Below are 16,667 nucleotides of genomic sequence, written 5' to 3' on the forward strand. Positions count from 1 at the left end.
TGTTGTCTTTACCACTGGTTCCCGATTTGGGGTCAATACCCTCCAGGAGGTCTCAAGCCCTATCTGGGGATCCACATTCTTTTCCAGGACAAGGAATACACAATTTTGCAATACCATTTTTTATTGAACTGCCAAATACTTAATAGTTTTACTTNTGTTGTCTTTACCACTGGTTCCCGATTTGGGGTCAATACCCTCCAGGAGGTCTCAAGCCCTATCTGGGGATCCACATTCTTTTCCAGGACAAGGAATACACAATTTTGCAATACCATTTTTATTGAACTGCCAAATACTTAATAGTTTTACTTCACCAAGCTTCTAAATCTGTTTGAATGAAAATGTCGCTCTAGGTTGAACTACAGACCTATACCGGGTGTTGTATTTTATTTGAATTGTCTGTGTACTACATGTGACCACAAGCACATTTCACATGCATATAAAATGATCTCATTGCTTTCCTTAAAGAAAGGGGTCATAAGCCAAAAAAGTAGAGTTTCTGTGTTCTAAATACAAGCTGCTCTAAAAGAACTTTTTCTATATGAAATGATTTTAAATTGGCAAAGTTATGATTCAGAGAATGTCGATAACCTAATTCTGGTGACAGGTCTGGCTGGATGATTGTTTCTGAAGTCGCCGTGACACAGTCAGCATGTCTTACCTGATCCTATGTATAACGTCCTGTAGCACATGCTGACAGCTCCTCCTTTCCCTGTCAGTGGGTAAAAAACTGCTCGAGCCTGCACCTTCTTCTGACCTGTAGGAAGCCGTTCAGATTGTCAGCAACACTATCAGGAAAGTCAAGGTACACAAGGAAATTCCATTCAAATTAAATAAAACCCCTCACAACAAGAAGTGAGATTTGAAAATAAAGTTCATAAACATTTTTACCAATAAATTTCCAAGACTTTTCAATGACTTGGTGGCAAATTTTAAAGCATACCATACATTCACTGAAGCGACCAATACTTCTCATTGGGTCTTATCATTACTTTATAAAGACTTCTTTAAATATATATTATTTAAAAAATAACAATGACTTCAAATCATGATCAGAACTGATTATTTAAATATAACTAAGACATTGTCTAGTAGGGAGAGGGTGGTGCAAAAAGGGGGAGGCATGTCAAACAGTGTTTCTAAGCACTGGGGAGAGACTTATGTTTTTTTTATTTCGGCTTTAGAGGAAGAGCACACAACTCTTAACAGCTGCATTTTGCATTTTTCTTTTAAAATCACCAAAAAACGTTTAAGGGGAATAAAGAATCCATAATTTAAATTTGCCATTTTTTCTTTAAACCCTTTTGACAAATCTTAGAAAAAAACAATGGAATTTTTTTTCTTCTTTAGATTCTTCTGGATGATTTTTTTAAATTTTCATTATTTTTTTAATTCAAATTTTTGTTAGTCATTTTTAATGCAAGAAAAGAAAAATGTGATTTTCTTCTCTTTCAACATTTTGATGATTTTTAAAGAAAACATTTTAGCAAATTTTAACTTTTTAATTTTTCTTAAAATAAATATTTTGGCTTTTTTTTTAAAAAAAAAACTTTAGTGGATTTTATTTAAGGAACACACATCCTCCTTAAAATTTAATCACAGCCACTAACTGTAAAAACAGAAATTGTTGTTGGATTTCCAAATTTCCCACGGTCCTTGAAAACATCAGTTATTACCTACAAAGCCTGTAAATAGCAGCCTCAAAGCTAAGTTAGTGTCTTACCATCAGGGCAGGGTGATGGGGTTTTCGGGGCAGCGCTGGGGGCTGAAGGAGGTGGAGTGCTGGGCATTTTGGGAGGGAAGAGCTGCTGGATCCTCTGCCAGGCCAGCAGCTTGATCATCTCTGCATCCAGTTTGTCCAGCTCAATGCCTGCACACACACGGCCAGTAAAGGGTCATTCTACTGCTACTTTGCTTTACCACAGACATGACATGTAGACAATACTGCAGTGTTTCAGAACTGTCACGACTGAGTGAGCACACTGACCTCTTTCCTCATCCTTCCCATCTTTCATGCAGCTGGACAGGTTGGCGATGGAGGAGAGAGTGCTGGGCAGCAAGGAGCCCATCAGTCCAGGACCAGACTTCACGTCTGAGGAAGAGAAACGTGCAGTGTGGTTAAACAACAGAGACTGATCTGGAGGACTTTTGACTCAGGAACATGTGACTGGATAAGAACGTTGTTCTTTCATGAGAATAACCACTTTTTTTAAAGATTTTTTGGGGGCTTTTATTGCCTTTAATTGATAGGACAGTGCAAGTGTGAAAGGGGTAGAGAGAGGGGGAGACATGCAGCAAAGGGCCGAGGCCGGACTCGACCCAGCAGCCGCTGTGGCTGCACATGGGGCACCGCTCTATCCACTGAGCCACCAGGCGCCCCGAGAATAACCACTTTTTAACTGTACATTAATCTATTCAAATGTGTTTTTAAGTACAACAAAAACTTCAAAACTGTCATTTCAACTGAAGACCATTTTTCACTCACCCATTGACATCTGCCAACATCTGGCTTTTGTTTTTAATGGGAAAGGTCTACATTCACACCCACGTTAGATTATTGCAGTGGTCATAGGTAATAATTGGCTCTGATCAGCTTCAAAGAAAATACAACACGCGGGTGGATTTGCTAATCTTAGCCCCTTTACTGGCAAGATGCAGTGACAGGCCACCACAAAATACCATCTGTCTCCATCCAAGCAGTGCTAGAACATAGTTCCAAATTTAGTTTGCACCAAGAGAGACTGAATAAGTAAGAGGAGCAAAACAGAAGTGACCATGGTAAATTTTTAACAGGCCTCTATGCTGCTTTCTACTCTTTACTAACCTTTTGCTGAATGTGTCAAACCAGTGAAAATCACACACACATGCAGTCTACTGCCTTTTTTTGAGGGATTTCTCATGTTTTAAAACCCTCATATAAGCAGTAGTTTTGGTGGGAAAGGGACATGAGGCACAATCAGCCTATTTATTTTCTCTTGGTAACTTGTGATATCCCACTGTTATATTGCTGTGACATTTGAAACAGCTTAAAAAAATCTCTGCCAGTGACCACAAGAGGGAGCTGTTTGGCCGTGGTCTGCTAGAACTGCTGCCAAATGTCTCAGCTAGAGCGGCGAGCAGTGTACTGTGGTATTGTCTCAACACTGACAAACTGTAAAAATGACCACAAACTTCATTTAACACCCTGTTAACATGTCAATAACATGTCAAAAATAAGCCATTTTTAGTTTCTGTGGTCAGAAATGGAATATACACAACAGAAATGCCATTTAATTTTCTTTTTCTCCTATCCAAATTTTGGTTTAAAATACAGACAAAACAAAGATAAAAGACCAGTTATTTTTTTGTCCTGGGCAAAATCTTTAAAAAAAAATTCAATGCATGGGCACTAAAATAAAATTAGTATCATTAGCCAGAGATGTCAAGACTTAGAATGGAAATCAAATAGATATTTGTTTTTGTTTTGTTGCTTCTGGATTTTTGCCTTGGTTTTCTTGGTAATTAATTTTTATTTTTTTCTATAGGAGAGAAAGAAAAAAAAATGTCATTTTAACTCTAAATATATTCCATTTCTGACCCTGAAAAATAAAAATGACTACTGACCCTTGTGATATGTAATTTTCAGTCTCTTTTTTACATTTTGCTGTCAAATAATGAAAAGCTGAAACATTTTGCAATAAAATACTCCCTCATTTGCTGTCTGCTTTGGTGTTAGAGGTTTTTCGTGACCCTTACAGAATCTCAAATGAACCTAGTGATCATTGTGTTGGTGTGGGATTGTGTACCTGGAGTAGGTGATGAGGACCCCAGCTTGGTTGGCTCGTGCTCCTGGTTGCCTTTAGGCGGTGCATCTGAGCGGCCGCTGCTGGTGATGGAGTATGTGGGTTTCTCGTCACTGCTCAAACACTCCTCCTGGAGCTCTGCCTGGCTCCTGTGGTTCTGCTGGCCACCGTGGGGCCATATCGTCAGGGCAGTCGGGCAGTTTTTCTGAGCACAGTTCTCTGTAGTGTTCTCAGGCTCCTTTTTAACCGTTTCAGCTCCTATGTGGTTGAGCAGCCCAGAGGCAGGAGTGGAGTCTGGGGCCACTGCACTGGGCTTCAGTCTGTGCTGCAGTTCAGCCTGCCTGCAGGAGTCTGAGGCACTGTGACAGTCTACGGGGCCATTGGCTTTGGGAGGCTGGCACTCCTCTGCTAGAGGTCCGTTGGGTTTCCTACAGTTCTGACAAGCAGTCGTGCTGCATTTACAAACTCCCAGTTCTGCAAGTGTGTCCCTTGAAAGAGAGGCCCCCTGGGGGTCACCAGGAGTACTGCAGGGTTTAGAGAAGGGGTCGGGGGAACAAGTCCTTTCTAAAGAGGCCTGAGTTTTCATGTCCTCACATGATTTGGTGCTGGCTTTCTGCTCAGAGACCCACTCTGCTGACGGCGTAAGTGATGACAGGGTGGATGAAGCCTTCTGCTTGATGGAAAGGTGTCGCACGATGCTGCACTGGAGGGCGATGACATCCTGAAGCCACTGCTCAACACAGCAGAACCAAGATTTAGAACAGGAGAAGCAACAGCCAAATCTTTGTAGAACACACTGCCCTATCTAACAGCACAACGGAGATTTGGGGCCATGATAAAGAAAAAAAAATCTTATATTATGAGGATAAAGTCATAATATTGCAAAGTCACAATATTGCCAGAATAAAGTCAGAATTTTGAGAAAATATTATCAGAAAAAAAGTCATCAATTTACCAGAATATAGACATAATATGAAGAGATTAAACTCTTAAATTTACCAAACAATTATGCAAAATTCATTTAATATTAATAAATATTAAATTCATCGATAAAACCAATATTTTAAGATAAAACTTTGATATCATTTTATGAGAAATAAAAGACCAGAGAGCTGGGTTATATGGTATAATAAGTGAAAGAAGGATGAATACATGATCACACCTGATGAATGAATGGTGAGTGTTTGGGACTCCCATGCTGAAGGTTTAAGTTCGAGTCCAGCTCAATCTTGTGATGTTATAAATAGCATATTTTATTTGATTTGAATTGGTTGTGCTGTTGCTGTGGTCCTGTCTGAGGCTGCGTCTGTGTCATCGGCCTTGGTTGCACAGATGCTATGATCCTGCTTGACGCGACCTTCTACTGCCATTATTATGTGTCATGCCTCCACTATTAATATACGCATGGGAGTCTTGTCAACAGCTACGATACGATATAGAGTGCATTTAGTCATTTTACTTCTATCACTATTGTTATATATGTTATGTTATTGTTACCATTATTGCTGTGCTTCTCTTCCCCTTTCTCTCTCTTTCCTCTTTGTCATTACTTTAATTTAATTGTTATTTACAACACTGATTGCACGTCTGTCCGTACTGGAAGAGGGATATCTCCTCATTCGCTCCTCCTGAGGTTTCTACCATTTTCCCCCCATTTCAGGGTTTTTCTGGAGAGTTTTTCCTTAGTCAATGTGAGGGTCTAAGGGCAGAGGGATGTCGTATGCTGTAAAGCCCTCTGAGGCAAACCATGTTTGGTGATAATGGGCTTTATAAATAAAATTGAATTAAACTGAATTATTTCAAGTAGTTGGGGTGTATACAGGTAGTGAATAGACACTGTGTACATGAACCTCTACAGAACAGCTTAACAGGCCCAACCATGTTAACTCCGAATTTTGCAAAAAAGCGCAGGATGAGCCGTCTCTTTCGACATCCACAGCTGATGGGAGGCAGATGCTAGAACCAAACGTGCACATGCGTCCATTTTTCTTGTAAATTTACAAGTGTAATCTCATAAAAATTCTGACTTAATTCTTGTGAATTTATGAGTTTTTTTCTTGAACTTACAACTTTATCCTCATAATATTATGACTTAATTCTCAAAATCTGGGATTTTTTTCTTTAGCATGGCCCTACTCCTCATTTGTACAATGGAGATGTCACGAAAAGAAAATAATTTTTTCACTGACTGACCCAGAGTCCGTGAAAAAAGCTTAGCTTGCAGACCTTCTAAAACATGACATTTTTCATAATTTTAATGGGTGGGAAAAAATATTGATACAAAGCAGTATTGCAATATTGTATCAATACATAGATACCAAGTACTGATTTGCTTATTAGATAGATTATTAGCATTACAAATACATGTTAAACTTTTGGTACCCTACTAAATATTAAAATCAATTTCTTTTTCAGTCCACCAGATACGATAAGCTGCAATAAAAATGACTGAAGTGAGACAAACAGATTGAACTGACTTTATCCTGTATAAAACAAAGTTTCCTTTGGGGAAAGGGGTAACACTCAGCATTGCAACATGCTTAAAATCACAAATTATTTTATAGTGACTTAAGTACAGTGATAATATCATATCATGGTGATACCAGCTAATATCGTACATAGTGATACTATTCCAGATAAATACATATGTATCAAATTGTGTTTCAGTAAGATCAACAAACATTGGAAAAAGCTGGACTTTTCTATTTCCATTCTTTAAGAGGAGCATAGTCTGAAAGTCTAAAATAATATCACATTGCTGTGTCACTATTTGATTAATTCAGCATTCTTGCAGAAAATAATATTCAATGTTTGCCAATTCCTGCATGGACATTACTTCTCATACAGTCCACAATAGTTTTGACTTTTAAGAGCAGGCAGTAACTATTGATGATTCACCAGGACACTAAACCAAAATCATCAACTTTTTCTTTTCAGACAGAGCATACAAAATACAAGCCAGTCAATGTGTTTACATGCACAGTTTAGTCAAGCTACAGCTCGAATAGGCCATTTAACTGGAATACTGCTCAAGCACCGGAGGAGAATCCATTTATGAATATAAGTACTGTATATCTGACTCTGCAACAGCAGGTGGAGATTCACCCTCTTTCAGCCAGTTGCTATAGACCTACTGTCATTATTACAGTCTATGATATAGACCCAATCACAATCACAACTGTTTATTTACAATAACTTCGGAGTAGAAAACCTCTGCGCCACGTACATATAATCAAACTGTGCTGAACAGACTCTGCCTTCATTGATTAGTTTTAAGTCACTGAAAAAGATCAATATCAGTTTAAGTGTACGCTGTATTAAGAATATTTTCACCACTTTACCTTGTTGTAAGATAGCCCTTACTGACGAGAATTTGAAGCTGTTATAACAAAAACACCAGACTCCATTATTTATCAGAGGAGGGGGTAGGGCTGGGTGATATGGAAAAAAGTCTTATCACAATATTTTTTTTCAAATCAGTCAATATTAGGGCTGCACCTAACGATTATTTTTTTTTATTAATCAATTAATATAACAACAAACCCAAAAATAACATTTTAAAACACTGCAGGGCATTAATCTCCAACAAAAAATAGCCCAGTCTTAACTGATAATCTGCGTTTTACAGTCTGATATAAAGTCTCTTCAAAATAAAATGAATGCAAGAGCTTGTTCCACTAAAGTAAAAGGAATGTAGAGCAATCTATATAAAGCAATCCAATAGCAAAATAAATAAAACAATGTAAAATTTGAGTCACTTTTAGGATGAGTAACAAAACAGTTACCTCAAATCTAGCAGTTCAACAAAACATCTTACAGTAAAATTAGTGCAATTTGAATGACACTATAACTTTTCTCTAACAGAAATAATTTTAACTAGTACATTTTTTCTGCATAAAAATAGTCCAGCCTTAAGTCTGCTGCCTGCTGATATGAGTGCTGTATTTTCATATTTATAAGCACATATTCCACTCATTTATGAAGTTATACAAGCTCCTGCACAGCTGACAACCCCATCCTGTAAATGTTTCAAAATAAAATGCATTGTATCAGCAGTTGATGGCATTCTGTCCACAGAGACACAGTCAGATAGTTTTTCTTTTGAAAGGGAACAAGGAAGTTGAGGTAAAACAAACATCTTTGTATTTCCTAATCTCTGTGACAGAGAGACTTTAAACCATGGTATAAAGTGGTATAGAGTCAGAGATATGAAGATATCATAGTTCACTGACAATCGTGGTGTGTTGGAGTGTAATAAATATATGATTTATTATCATTTATTAAACTTTCCAGCATAATATAAAAATTAAAAGCCCCATCTTAAACAAACTTCAGGTAAATTGAAGCACATTGTGCTGATAAAAGGCCAACCTCTCCTGACAGCACGACTCTGACTTCAACTTCTGTGAATCTTCTGTAAATCTTCTGTGCTGTTAATCATTTTACTCAGGAAAAGAAGTCAAAAAAACTTTTGAGTAGGTCTGCTTCTCCTACAGCTGCCAACATTCCCAGTTAGAAAAAGGGTGAAAATAAGGTCATGTGCTTGTGGCCCCAGACCCCCAAAACATTACATCTGCCCCTAGTAATAATAATGAGAGCTCAGTGTGAGCGGTTTGATGAGACATGGAGTGATGCATCCTGTTGTTTCTAAATAATTCATCCAACGTCTGATTAAACCTGAAACTAAAACAAAGTAGTCTGTGATGTCTAAAGAAAGCATTTTCCACCTCTGAATATTTGTCTGTTTCAGACACTTTAATGCTGCGAGGAGAAGCTGCGCTCTGTTTGTCTCTCTCACTGTGCTGCTGTTGCAAATTCATATTATCATTGGCTGTTCATGTTGTCTGTCTAAACATGGCTGGAATGCGTTCTATCGACATTCTATCGACTACGTCTCATATTTTAATTGAGGAAAGTTTTTTTTTTTTTGATTGATATTGTTATTGTTTTATCGCCCAGCCCTAGGAGGGGGGTGAGCTGGGGTGTGTCATTTATGTAAAATACTATCTTTTCAAGCTGTATGTCCCTCACCTAAGCCAAAATTAAAAAAAGACAAGTCCCTCTCTTCAGTGCATTTTTATAAATGCCCGAAAGTATCGAATAGTCACTATCTGTAACCACGGCGCAGCAACTCGGGCCATGTGCAGAACGCCATGTCCAGTGTAAGTCAGACTGAGGTGTTTACATGACAGAACAGCTCAACTTCCAATCAAATTATCTGGGTGTGTTAGTCCGATTTCAGGAAATTCAATTTCAGTCAGACTAACACGTTTACATGTATCTTAAAAGTCTAAAGTCTATGTTTTCTAACATCATGTTAATGTGTTGCATGTTACTCTTACAAGACTGATTCAACTGTTGTGGTGTTGCTGTGTGCCTACCTCCTGCTGCTCAGCCTCGGTGGTGAGGTGCTTTGAGGGCGGATGGCCGGGAACGCCGCTACAAACCAGCTCCAGCTGGCGCACCCCTGTAGGAAGCAGCATGGGGGGAGGATTCTGGTACTGCGACTTGATGGCATCTGGCACCTGAATCCAAACAGTCATTGTTAGAAATAACCTCATCGCTTTACTGTCAATTTCACTGACATGTTGTGTGAAGTCTCTGAATAAGCAGGGTGTCTAATGTACTGAGTGAGTTTGGGTATCCTGGCAAGGTCCAATAACATTTAAGGACATGTATGCTCAAATTGGGATAGAATTCATCTGTAGAAACAATTTGTTGCAGTGTTGTTTTCAGAGCTGCCTAATGTTCCATCTATTCTGTCTGTGGACACAGTATTTAAGCACGAGGAAACAAAAACAGCTACACAGCAGTCAGTTGTCTACCTTAATGGTCTTCTTGTTGTGCTGGTGGGTTGTGCGCCGGTTTGGTGCGTTCTGTCGATGGACTCTTCGTAAGAAATCCAACTTGACGGCGTGCTGGGACATCCTGTCCTGGAAATGGTCAAAGAGCTGGCAGCGGCTGGACAGGCTGAGGCTCCTCTGATTCAGCTGGACAGCAGACAAACAATTAAAAAAAATCATTCTACTGCGCCATCTTCACTGAGCCAAAAAACAAAACATCCGTGACCAGAGAAAAGGTTGGAGCAGCTCCGAGCCTCTTACCAGTAAGTGCTCGACATGGTTTGGACACATCCATTTGCCAGCAGGTAAAGCTGTGAGTGGAGGGTCCAGGCAGTCCATGTGGAACAGAAGGGGACAATAGTCACACTGGATCAGCGGAGCCAACCTGCAACTCCTGTCAGAGGAAATCCAAGAAAATCAGCACGCTTTCTAGCACTTTAGCTCAGTGCACATTGTCATCTGGTACTGACCTGTTGCATGAGAAGCAGACTTTGACCGGTAGAGGGACCAGACCATTAGGATCCAGCTCATGCTGCGGCCTTCTGAACGGCTTCCCCAGTAGCTCCTCTTTTCTCCTCCGTTTACTGCTGCCTACAAAACCAAAGGAGGTGGGACAACTGAGAAACAGTCCAATCCACATATATGTATGCTGTAGTTCATCACAAATCTGGACTGTTTGAAAACATTCCAGGACACACCTTGTGACCCAGGTGTACTTTTGTTTTTATTTATAACTTCAACAACTTGCCACAACAATAACCACTAACCACTATTCCATCTATTGGGGCTACATATCTAAGTATCTTTATATCTCTTTAAATATTGCAATTATCCCTTAATGGAGGCAAGATATTTTTACAGTTTAACAAAAACATTTTTTGGCAAAAATGACATCAGTGCACTGAAACAGAAACCTTATTTGGGAATGTAATTATTATAAATTACTTAAAGCATCTTTTTCTAGATAATGTTTGTAAGAAAAAAAACAACTTTTTACATTGGTGTTTATTGGTCAACATATACACCAATACCAATATATGTGTGTAAGAGGCCAACATCAGCCGATAAATCCAGCTGATCGATTCATCAGTCAGGCTCTGAAATAAATACAGATTCATGTCACAGTGGGGGCTGAGGAATTTGTTCTGACTGACTGACCTGGTAGTGCAGTGGTGCATGTGAGCTCACTGGGCAGCTGGAACTGCGTGGGGTTTCTCTCCATGGCAGCTGCTATCAGCAGCTGAAAGGGCCTCTTTAGAAGACGTGGAGCCGGAGCAGATAGCGTGGCGCCCTCGAGCTCTGAGCCCTGAGCTTCATCCTCAGGCTCAACTGCTTCCTCCTCCCCATCATTCTGCTCCTCTGAGGGGGTCGGGGTGGACGAAGTGTTAGAGGTGGGTGTCCCGGGCCGGCTGCTTGGCCTGCTGCTGGTCCTGCGGTCCAAGAGGCGTACCTGGGCCACTCGTAGACCGGGCCCTGCCGCTCCGGCCCCCGGAGGCAGACCGTCAAGTCGCAGTGGGCCGGCGTTGAGCTCCAGCTCCACAGCTGGGGACACAGAGCGCTTCGATGAGGACCTCTCCGGGAGGCCATTGGTCTGCTCTGACTTCTGCTCTCGCTTCTGAGGGAAGCAAACAAAGACCAAAATCCAGATTCCTCAGTCCACACAGCAAACAAGCAAATACTTTTCTCTACATTTTGACAGCATTATTACACTGGTGGGGGATCAGGAGCGCTAGGAGAGAAGCTGCCACTCACCTTTTTTCGAACATTACAGCGGTGACACATCCATTCCCCTGGGGGAAGCATTTCTTCACTTAGAGGTGGGTTGCTGTGGTAAGAACATAAAACATGAAAATCAGTGAGGGGGTCCATAATCAGCTCAGGTAAAGAAATAAATGTGATCAGTTAACATCCATCTTTGCAGTCCTGTTGTTATGCTTCACAATTATATTGCGTTATTTTAAGTGAGAAAGAAGATTTTGATCATTTACTGTTATTTTGAATAACATTTCCATCTTTTAATTAAGAAAAAATAAACAATTGTTTATCTTATTAGTTACAACCATAAACCCCACGTAGCTAGTCCAGGGTTACATTTATTGGACCAACAATTGCTTTACATTACAAAGAACACATCAGTGATGTGCAAAGTTTTCTCAGTTTCCAATTTAACATTTGTAACAGTTGGTAGAAGAATTTATGATATCATTGTGTAAGGTTTCTAAATATTCTAATGAAATGGGTTTTTTTTTTTGTCAAAAACATAGAAAGAGACAATAAGCAACTTGAAAAGAAATGAACCAGAAGATGGCCAACAATAAAACAAAAAAACCCAAACAAACAAAAAACAAATGGGAAAGTTTAAAAAAGCAAAATATATATATGTGTGTGTGTATATATATATAATAAAAAAATCATACTAAATAATTTTAAATGTATAACATAGTAACAATCTTCAAATATTATATTATATTTAAAATCTTAAATATGGTTATCAAGAAAATGCCCCTAGCTTAAAAAAAACCTCCTAAATTCAATAATTTCCTGAACTTTGTGGGACATTTCTTGCCAAGTTGCTCATTGCCTTTTTCTTCCCCATATTTTGAAAGGAAATTAAGTCAATCTACTTATAATTTAAATGGTTAAATACTAGTGAAAGTCGTCTGAATGCAGCAAAAAAGTGATGTCGCTTGACGTTTCAAATTATGTAACCACCGCAAATTTCACCATAATTCAAAGGATTCCACGATTGCCTTATACCAGACAGGACACATCCGAAGACGATATTATGTTCTTCAGCCTAAAATCGTCCGATCATCGGAGCAGTGTATCAAAAGTTCCCCTGTGTAACACTCCCATGGAGATAACGCATAAAAGCGCCGTGTTTTTCCTCATTACGCAGCGATACGAGAGAAATGCACATAGTGAAGACGAAGCCATTCACAGGCTTTACCAAATATGGAGAAAACGGTTCTGTCTGCTCGTTTCCAAGTGACAGTGCGAACTCAACTCTTCCAAATGCCAAAGTTAAAATAATCATGCAGGCGGATGTTAGACGGAGGAGCCATGCAAGGCGCCACCGGCGAAATGCTACAATGAGACTCCGCAACACATCCACGACAAACACCGCCATGGCGCTGTGCTATTTCAGAAAACGGAAAAAAAACCATTTCATTCGTTTTAATTGTGAAGCCTTTTCCTCAAACCTGCATTTTAAAGGTTGGTAAGATGGCGGTGGAACAGAAAAAAGAGCAGGGAGGTCGCCATATTGTAAACAGAGGCAGCATCGACTCCATTTTTAGCAGCAGCAGCTCCGCTGGCTGCGGCCGCGACAGGAGGGGAGGACCGACTGCAAGCTAATTCTAGCCACTTAAACGGCTAAACTTATTTCTTTTCGCCCTTTCAAGTCTAATTTATATGCCCTTTCATTTACAGTGACGACTGAGAGTATGCTTTTAATGAATTTTGCATCTATACGATCAACCATATTTTAAAACGCACGACATATCTAAAAGCACACGTCTTCCAAAGAGTGAGAAAATATAACGGTTCGGTTACTTTCAGTAGTAGTCAGTCACTCAAATATCAAATTAGCATTCGTTGTATCTGCCCACCAAACCCCGTTGAAAAAAACTCAAGTTTGATGAGCACTCGTCTTTAAGTTTTAAAAACGATCACTTCAAAATGAGTTTTCATTTATTTATGTGTGCTGATGAACTCGGCACAAGTAATTCACCGGGAAACATAGTAAATTCCATATCAATTTTACAAAGGGGCTGCACAAGGCTCACTACCGCCCTCCTCGGTTCAGTAGTATGGGAAAGTCCAGTGTGAATAGGGGGGAAATCACCGATGGGTTTGCAAAACGTTACTTCACCACTCTACTGAAGTCAGCTTTCACCATCTAAGTTATGCATGCAGATAAAGTTGCAGTCTGCTGTCCTAGCATGCGTCCATGCATGCATACAGTGTCCCTGTACATTCAGCCTCTTTGTTTAGGTCAGTGAAACTCACCAGCACTGGAGGTGGAAGGCTGCGGGACAGTGATCGCAGCACAGCAGGTCTCCCCCCTCCCGGCAACTATCGCAGGTGTCGTGGTTGGTGGCCCTGCCGCTCCTCCGGACGTCTCTCACCAACTTCCGACTCCTCTTCTCTACCTCCTCAGACTTCGGGGGCGCCAGCAGTGTTTGGATTTGCTGTAAAAGTTGTTTAAGTTTTTAGCACATGACCACGGCTGCCCTGCTGATTGTCTGTCTAAAGAGTTGATAAATATTCAGCGCTGTGCCCGCTGTTCCACTCCATGCTAAGCTTGGGGAGAGCGGTAACGTTAACGTTTAGCTTCTTGTGGCCTCCATTATCAAGCCAAACTACTAAGAAAGCTAACCGAGAAATGCATGACAACAGGCTATGGTAGTCTCATGATAACGACATATATTAGGATGGAAAATACATTAAAGCATTAGCAATAAAGGGATATTTCACTACAGAAAGGCCTTCGAGCAGAGCAACCTCACCTCCATTAAGCCCCCTGAGGTATCCAAATCGTACACAATCGTCGGGGTCTCCATTTTGTCCCACATTCATCCAGGTGCAGACGTTGCAAAAGGAATTTGCGATAAAAAATGCCTCACGAGCACACAACGTTGAGAGTAAATCCCGCAGTAAAAATGTTTTCCAAATGTTTTTGACCAGCGGATGGCTGGCCAAGCGTTTCTAGCAATCGCTAGCTAGCTAAAAGAGCTAACTACGAAAGCAAGACGGTAACCAGTCAAGGTTGTGAAGCTAGCGGGTTCGCTAGCTTGTGTTGTGGACCCAAAAGACAACAAAAATCAACGATAATCCTAAAATTATGACACTGGCTTCTAAGCACCACTTTTAATGAGCTGCGCGAAGCCTATATACAATATTTAATATCAATAGGCTGTTGCTGTTAGCTACAAAATGCATCTGCGGCCTAGCTGGCCAGCCATGATTCTTGTTTCTGCTCCTGCAAAAAGGAGCCCTGTAAATCTGCAAACCCCTCCGCTCCCATTGTCAATAGAAGATGTAACCAAAAAATACACAGGGAAATTCGGTGTGTCGCGGCCCAATGCACGGTTTCCGACGGCGTTCGGAATGTATAATCCTCAAATCCGGTAAGTGGAGATGCAAATTTGGTTGATGTTATTGTTGTGAAAAAGCCTGTGCATCTACACTGGCTGCTAGCAACATCCTCTACCAGTTGGCGCAACCGCGAACCGCCGGACGCGCAGGCGCATTGGGACGGATATAGATAAATACGAGGATACAATTGTAACAACGAGCGAGTAGACTGCGTACAGTATAATAACTACTACGACTAATAATTTACTAGAAATGTACGAGGAGATATCACCCTTTTCTCGCAGTCTACTTCCGCTTCTAGCCATTAGTTCTGCCTCCATACTGCTGCTACTGAGAGAATATCTGCTGCTTGGATTGATAGCTCTGTTGCTAACCAACGTTACACCTCTTTGTCAGAGTAGGCTATAACTTATTTAAGAGCCTTTAGGCCACTGTAAGTTGAATACAGTTACTAATACTGCCTGTAGCTTGTAATTCAACCACAATGTTAATAGTATAGGCACAGCTTCTTCTGTCACAGTGGTAGGCTCCTGTTTTTTTTTTTTTTTTTTTGTTTGTTTTGTTGTTGTTGTTTTGTTTTACTATTGCTACCACTACTTTCTAACACAACAGTAGGCTATTAGACCTAATAATGGCATTAAGTCATATAGCAAAGTTTATGGTGAAGTCAGGTAATGTAGGACAGCAGGTAAGATTTGATAAATAGAGTTTTACAGGGCTCTTTAAATATCTGAGCAGCCTGTTAGTGAACATGTTCTTAAGTTGTTGCTACAAATGTGCTCTAAATAAAACAATCATTTTTTTAATTTGTTTGAGATTTCAAATTTGGAAAATGAGGAGCTGATGTTAAATTAGTTACCAAGCAATGTTCTGTCAACAGATTCACGAACTGTCTCAGCAATACTTTAACCATTTTTGTGCAAAAAATGTAATTTATAAAAAGTATCTACTAACTAAAGTAATAAGAGTAAAAGATGATGTGGGACATCAGGTAAGATGGGATAAATACGATTTTACGTCGTGGGCTCTTTAAATATGAGTAGCTAGTCACTCATATATTAACATATTCTTAAGTTATTGCTACAAATGTGCTTATAATAAAACAATCATTTTTAGTTGTTTGAGATTACAATTTTGGACAGAGCAAAAAATCACTAGTCCCGGGACTTGCCAGTAAAACCATTAGGATGCTGCTTTTCTCATGGTGGTCGTAAGAGTGTTGCAACTAAAACAATAAGAGAATAAAAACAAAAATGACTGAAAGATGTTGCATGTTGTGGACCGTTTTACTTAACCTTTTGAAATCTGAGCAAATGGCTTGATTTTATTTCCAAAACATGAGAAGAAACACAAGAAATGGCCCAAAACCTAGATAGAAATTAGTAAAAAAAAAAAAAAGAAAAAAGAAAATTTACTAAAAATAAGCAAAAAAAAGCAAGAAAATAACAAACAAGAAAATGACCTTTTAAAAAGTGCTAAAAATTGAAATAACATTTTTTTTCTGCAACATAATTTTAAATATAATATTCTGAAAGGATACAAGCTACAAAGAACAAAGAAACAGGGAAGGTATGGCCCAAAAGATGGACCATCTTTTTGAATGAATTGCCACAGGTAACTTTACGATTTAATTTGATTTAATGCCTGAACTGATATATATGAACTATTTCAAACATGATTGTCCCATTTTTGCTGTCCCATTTTACCTTTCTATGTGTTTGAAGGTCCAAAGTTTCTAAAATATTCTACCAAACAACACATTTTCTTTAGAGAAATTTAGCAGAGAACCATAACAAGTTATAAAAGCAACACTTAAAAGTAGTCTGCAGAGTTATAGGTGGTTTTCTTGGTAAATCTACCAAAAAGTGTTTTAAATGACCTGACTTTACCCTACTATTACTGTTATAACTAAGGCAACCACTGTAACTGCGGCCACCACAGTACA

General features: G+C 39.6%; 1 protein-coding gene across 1 annotated transcript; it reads right to left on the bottom strand.

The window, feature by feature from the left end:
- Positions 1 to 376: 376 nt before the first annotated feature.
- On the bottom strand, positions 377 to 14,839 carry LOC121943158 (PHD finger protein 12-like). Its single transcript, XM_042486596.1, has 12 exons — positions 14,134 to 14,839; positions 13,634 to 13,815; positions 11,375 to 11,447; positions 10,781 to 11,237; positions 10,093 to 10,213; positions 9,884 to 10,016; positions 9,605 to 9,769; positions 9,161 to 9,304; positions 3,783 to 4,509; positions 1,985 to 2,089; positions 1,721 to 1,867; positions 377 to 754 (listed from the first exon to the last, which is right to left on the bottom strand). The coding sequence occupies exons 1-12, from the start codon at positions 14,197 to 14,199 to the stop codon at positions 645 to 647; spliced, it is 2,430 nt and encodes an 809-aa protein (XP_042342530.1). The 5' UTR covers positions 14,200 to 14,839; the 3' UTR covers positions 377 to 644.
- Positions 14,840 to 16,667: the final 1,828 nt, after the last annotated feature.

This window comes from Plectropomus leopardus, chromosome 5, assembly GCF_008729295.1.
Source record: "Plectropomus leopardus isolate mb chromosome 5, YSFRI_Pleo_2.0, whole genome shotgun sequence".
NCBI classification, from domain to species: Eukaryota; Metazoa; Chordata; class Actinopteri; order Perciformes; family Serranidae; genus Plectropomus; species Plectropomus leopardus.

Coding starts and splice junctions, on each gene's coding strand:
- LOC121943158 (XM_042486596.1), bottom strand. CDS start 14,199: ATGTGGGACAAAATGGAGACCCCGACGATTGTGTACGATTTGGATACC. Junction 9,770..9,883: donor ACCATGTCGAGCACTTACTG/GTAAGAGGCTCG, acceptor TCTGCTGTCCAG/CTGAATCAGAGGAGCCTCAG. Junction 9,305..9,604: donor ACAACAAGAAGACCATTAAG/GTAGACAACTGA, acceptor GTTTGGATTCAG/GTGCCAGATGCCATCAAGTC.